Genomic DNA, 6,000 nt, shown 5'->3' with positions numbered 1-6,000 from the left:
GTCGACGGAGTTGTAAGTTTTCTAATCCCAGGATTTCAAGTCTCTTGGTATAAGGTATTTTGTTGTTTTCGGAGGAGTGAAGAACTCTTGTAGTAAAATATTTCTGGACTCGTTCTATTGTATTTATGTCAGAGATGTGGTATGGGTTCCAGACGGATGAGCTGTATTCAAGAATAGGTCTGGCAAATGTTTTGTATGCTCTAGTTAGTAGTGTAGAATTTTTAGAAAAGAAGCTGCGTAAAATTAGGTTTACAACTCTTAGGGCCTTTTTTGCTATGTAGTTGGTGTGGGCTTTGGCATTAAGGTCATTTGATATAAGAACTCCAAGATCTTTAACAGGGTGGGGGTCGTCAGTTAGGTAATGTTTTTCTTCTGGTCTTACTTTTTTAAGGTCCAACTTTCACAATCATAGGTGGCCATGGGGAATACACCAGAGCGGACTAACCTACATTTGGTTGCCATGCTAATGTCCTTGCTTTTCCACATTCAGCTCATGTTCATCATCATAGTGCAATCCAACGTTTTATTTCTGAGCTACATTCGCCACTTTGAGCAATCTTCGATCCTAGGAAAATTATTTTTTTCAATGCATTCTATCTCTTCATCGCCAGTTTCTATTTTAACGTTTCCATTCCTTGTAGTGATCATGAGCTTGGTCTTTTTGATGTTCAGAAAGAGCCAAAAATTCTCACTTTATTCTTTGATTTCCTTGATCAGACGTTCCAGGCCTTCTTTGGCTTCTGAGAGGAGAGTTGTATCATTAGCATATCGAAGATTGTTAATGTTTCTTCCTCCAATCTTTATCATGATTTTTGATTCTTCAAAATCTAGCTTTCTCAATTTTTTTGTCAAATGCATCTCACAATTGGGAAAATTAGATGACTGGTTTCAGTTTGTGTATATGTGTAGAACACAAGAATTAAAGTGTATGCTAATATTTGTCTACCAACCCTAATAAGAAGCTATATTTATCTCCCTATTGATCAGTATTACCGTGTTTCCCAAAAAATAAAATCTATCCTGAAAATAAGCTCTACCTTCATTTTAAAGTGTTAAAACTCTAACCCTACCCCAAAACAAGCCCTACCCCAAAAATAAGCCCTAGTGAAGGGTGTGTGTGTGTGTGTGGCCCGCACAGAGGGCAGTGAGCTTATGTGGGCCGACTGTGTCTGGTAATAGTTGTTCTGTGAGCGTGGCTTGGTGGGCATAGTGTGGCTTGATGGGCATGGCAGGGGAAGGATACTGCAAAATCTCCATTCCCACCCCACTCTGGGGCCAGTCAGAGGTGCTATTTGCCAGTTCTCCAAACTACTCAAAATTTCCACTATCGATTATCCAGAATCTGCTGGATTTCACCCCTAACAGCAGCCCAAGCAGCGCAGGTGAATTGATTATCTATCCAAGTATCAGGTGGAGGCATAGGTAAGGGGAGGTAACGATCTGGACATGCCGCACACACTGGGAAAACCCAGTTGGTGGGTCGGAGCAGAGGGCAGCTGTGGGAGGCTCATCTTTATGTCTCTTGGGTTGCCTGTGGCTCACGCGGTACATTGGCATTACCCGCCTTCTGCCCTGCACCTCTGCCTCCGTCTGCTGCTGAACTCACCTGTGCTATGCGGCTGCACAGCCTGAGTGCACAAACCAAAGGACCAGCAGGCTGCAGCTGCTGCCGGATATTGTCGGTCCCTACGCGCTTGCCGCCTCTTGTGCATGTGCTGAGAGCGGGCTGTCCAGCTGGGCTGATCACCCTGAAATCATGTTTCCCCAAAAATAAGCCCTAGTGCTTATTTTGGACCAAAAAAAAAATAAGAATGAGTCTTATTTTGGGGGAAATGCAGTATCTATTATGATTGGCAATATTTTTTTTGGTTGGAAAGGCTTTTGTCATTATGTTTCAAAGCAAGTTCAGTAATTTCAATTCTATGAGATTGAAATCCCAAGTATGTGTTCCACCATTGACTAACTCATATAGCATTTGCAAGTTTTTTAAAAAAAACTTTGCATATATGACTGTCTAAAAATGGCTTTGTATACTTTTGCACTCTTTTATTCTACCATGTGAGTGTGGTCTGTATTTATTACATTCTTATCATACATTTTGGCCAAGAAACATGAAGAGAGGATACATTCAAATAGGTTTGGCTCAGGTTCAGAAATTTATGTCTACAAGGGAAAACTATGGTTAAGCAAAAATTGTTAATTCAACATACTAACTACTGCTTGATAATAATTGTGGCTTTAAAAAAATCCCAATAATTCATTCTGAATTAAACTTGAGCATATGTTTATTTTTGGCTTTTGGCCTAGTCCAAGCATATAGTTTCAAATAAATAAAAGAACAGTATAATAGGGAGGCTTTGCAAAATTATATGCTTTTACAATAGCTGCCTTCTGCTTACGTTATATAATATATAACATATAACTATTATAGGATTGGTCCCTCCACCCAGCATATGTGGCTAGAAAGTCCAAGGTCCTAGATACACGTGGCCTGACCAAATGACACAAGAAAAGCATTCTGTGTTATACAATACCTTATATTATAAAGTTTGGAATTTGTTGGCTACACGGTCACCATCATTTTATCTCCCAGCGTATTTGCATTTGAAGCAAATTTTGTTATAGTGTTTAACCTCAAAATAACCATTGTTTTGGAGATCTGGAACTGGGGTTTATACCAAATTTGTCAGCTGTGGCATAATTTTGTGTCCTTCTGGTCGGAGTCACACATCAAATTTAGTCATAATGTGATGAGTTTACTTTTGACATACTCAATTGTGCGAATCCAGCTACTGTAATTACTTAGCTTGTTGTAGGAAATCAGCCAATTATTATCCGTTAAGTCACATTTAAGCAAATGATGGGTTACAATGATATCTATAGTCAGTTGTAATCTTAGACTTGTCCATCATGGTGCCCTTCAAGTGTCTTGAACTACAAACCTCCAACCAGGATGCCTAGATTTGTATGGGGTGTAATCCAAAGCTACTGGATGACATTAGTTTTGACAAGATTGTTTTTTGTAATGCACAAAACTTAAAAAGAAGTATGCAAGAACAAGAAAAGAAGCAAATATGAAGTACAACCAGTTGCATATTTTTCTCTTGTCCTTGACTTTGCTCTTCCCTAGGGCCAAAAGGCAATAAATGGTCAGATCCGTAGCCTATAGCCCTATGCCTGGCAATGCTAACCTCTTGTGTTGTCCCTACATAGTCTTAGAAGGAAAGGGAATTCAAGGTTGAGTTCTCTGCCTCTTTACCTCTTGTTCTCAGAAAATGACCAAGGGTGGCTTTTCTGGGGTTATATTAGAATGCTCTTACTTGCAACACCATCAACACAAACAGGTCTCCTATGCTACAAAAGAACCTCCCTTCAGCCCAAGTGGGGATTACAGAAGGCACCCCATTATTCTTTCTTCCATACCGGGTTTTTGTTGCCCAATTGACGCAGCGGGTCCCAAAGTCCAGACGAGGCCCTCCTTCTTGGGGAGCCTTTCCGTCTTTTCTCCCCGGTTTTCTTTTCCTCCTCCTCCACCACCACCCCGAAATAAAACCTGTTAATGGGGAGATTCACGGAACAGCTGCCTCCTCATGCCTTTAGCTTGGTAGCACTCCAAGCGGACGCCTAGGGAGTAGCGCGGGTGGTTTTATTTTTATTTATTATTATTATTATTATTATTATTATTATTATTATTATTATTATTATTATTATTATTATTATTATTATTTAAAAAGGCTCTTGTTTTCTTTACGCGGGAGTAAGCCGTGCTAATCGATTCCGAGTCAGCGGCCAGCCACGCTAAGGGGGATCAGCTCGCCGAAATCAACAACCTCGCTCCCCTCAGGCTCCGAAACCCGGCAGGCGAACTTCGATTATCCGCCGCCCCCCCCCCCGCCTCCTCCCCCCGTCAACCCCGTCACTCCATTCCCCGCGGAGACTACAGTAAGGGACGAGCCAGCCGCCGCTCCTGCGCAGGGAGAAAAGGCGGCGGTGCCTTTCGCGGGCAAGCGCCTCCGCACGCGGGTGCCATAGCAGCGGCGGCGGCGAGGAGGAGGAGGAGGAGGGTGTGTTCTTGAGCCCCCTCCCCTCGGTGTCGGAGGTGGAGAGAGGAGGAGACCGGCGGCGGAGGCGGGAGGAGGAGGAAGTAGAGGCGGCGGAGAATAGCGGGCAAATGGAGCTGTGAAAGGCTGCGAGAGGTCCGGAGGAAGGAGCTGAGCCGTGCGAGCGGTTTCGATTCGCCCCTTTCGTCGCCCAGCCCAGCCCAGCCGAGCCCAACCCAGCCCGGGCTCTGGCTTATAAAACTCCCAAGTGCCGCCGCCTCCGCCTCAGACGGCGGTTTTCCCAGAAAAAAAGCCCAGCCGCGCCGTTGCTACCCCTCCTATCTATTCCTGCCTCACCAGGGCGGGTGGAAAGGGAAAACGCTCCCTCCGCCGGAGGCACCTTCTCGCCGGCTCGGAACCTTTCCGGATTCGCCGAGCCTCTCGGAGGGCCTGCAGAAAAAGGTTGCACCGAACTTGCTGCTGCTCGCTCACTCGCCCGCCCTCCGCTCGCTCCTTTTGCCTCCCCGCCTCGGCCATGCCCGTCGGTGGCGTGAGGAAGTTTCCTGATGGCTGCTGAGAGGTTCCTCTTCTCTCCCATCCCTGCCTCTCCGCTCCGGCCGAGGCTTGCGGTGCTTCCTCCCCTAAGCAGCCTTTGGGTGAAATGCTGAAGAGCTGGGCCCCCTCTTCGCCTTTTCCCTAGTTCCAGGCTTTTTTTTTTTGCTTTTTCTTTTTTCCTTTTGGAAACCGAAAACGGGCGTCCTCTTAACGGCCGTAATTACTTCGGAGTAAGGTGTCGGCATCCTTGGCGAGAGGGGAGGAATCCTTCCCAATCCTTCTCTTTTCAGAAGAAGGGCATGCTCTGCTGAAGGGGGCAACAAGATGCAGACCTTCTTGAAAGGGAAAAGGGTCGGTTATTGGCTGAGCGAGAAGAAAATCAAGAAGCTCAATTTCCAAGCTTTTGCAGATCTTTGCAGGTAAGGATTGGCATCTTAGATTAGCTGCTGGGGTGGAGGGTGGGAGTATGTGGGGTGGTTTGGGTGAGAACTCGCTGCCCTTTTCTCCAGGGCTCCAGGAAAGTTGGCATTCCAGCTTCTGCTTCTGTCTTGGATAAATATTGTACTTATCTATTTAATACATTTCGATGCCACCCAATAAAGGGGGGTGGGGACTACATGGCTATTTCTAACTATCAAAGGTGTGCATAAATTCCACCTGGGTTAATGTTTTGGCTTTCCATAATCCCCAACCAGCATAGATTTGAAGCAGGTTGGCTGGACAACTTGGGGCATTCAGCTGCGTGAAAAATGCCAGGTTATTAAGGAAAAAGATCCAGGGAGAGTGTGAAAAGCTTTCAGTTTCATTGGTTTCACTTGATGGACCTAACAGATTAACTATTACAGGTAGTCCTCAATTTACATCCACGATTGACCCTAAAATTTCTGTTGCTAAGTGAAACATTTGTTAAGTGAATTTTGCCCCATTTTATGACCTTTCTAGCCACAATTGTTAAGTTAGTAATAGGGAAGGTTGCAAAAGATGATAATGTCGCCCTGGGACATTGCAACTGTCATAAATATGAGTCATTTGCCAAGCAACTGAATTTTAATCACATGGCTGTGGGGATGCTGTAACAGTCGTAAGTGTGAAAAACAGTCACAAGTCTTTTTTTTCAGCACTGTTGTAACTTTGAACAGTCACTAAATGAACTGTTGTAAGCCGAGGACTACCTGCATAATGTGAAGCTTTAGGAGTGATGTAAAGTGCATTATAGGCAGTGCATGTTTGAAATGATATACTGGGGAAAGTTATAGCCACCCTTTTTTTCTTTAATGTTTTTGAATTTTCTTTGCTAGGCTTAAATACTATCACATCATAAATTGATCCATAAAAGCAGATTCCTTCACTTTGAAAGACTCAGTAAACAAACTGGAAAGTTAGGCTTTCCATAATACTGTTTTTA

At 44.3% G+C, this 6,000-nt stretch overlaps 1 protein-coding gene across 1 annotated transcript in view; it reads left to right on the top strand.

Annotated features, from left to right (window-relative positions):
- Positions 1-4,012: 4,012 nt before the first annotated feature.
- The window catches only part of ITPK1 (inositol-tetrakisphosphate 1-kinase), a 127,406-nt gene continuing 125,418 nt past the window's right edge, over positions 4,013-6,000 (top strand). The window contains exon 1 of the mRNA XM_058162603.1: positions 4,013-5,014. Within this exon, the coding sequence (XP_058018586.1) occupies positions 4,920-5,014 (95 nt within the window). The 5' untranslated portion in view covers positions 4,013-4,919. The remainder of the gene's footprint in view (positions 5,015-6,000) is intronic.

This window comes from Ahaetulla prasina, chromosome 1 (assembly GCF_028640845.1).
Source record: "Ahaetulla prasina isolate Xishuangbanna chromosome 1, ASM2864084v1, whole genome shotgun sequence".
NCBI classification, from domain to species: Eukaryota; Metazoa; Chordata; class Lepidosauria; order Squamata; family Colubridae; genus Ahaetulla; species Ahaetulla prasina.
This window is presented reverse-complemented; position numbering and strand designations above follow the sequence as displayed.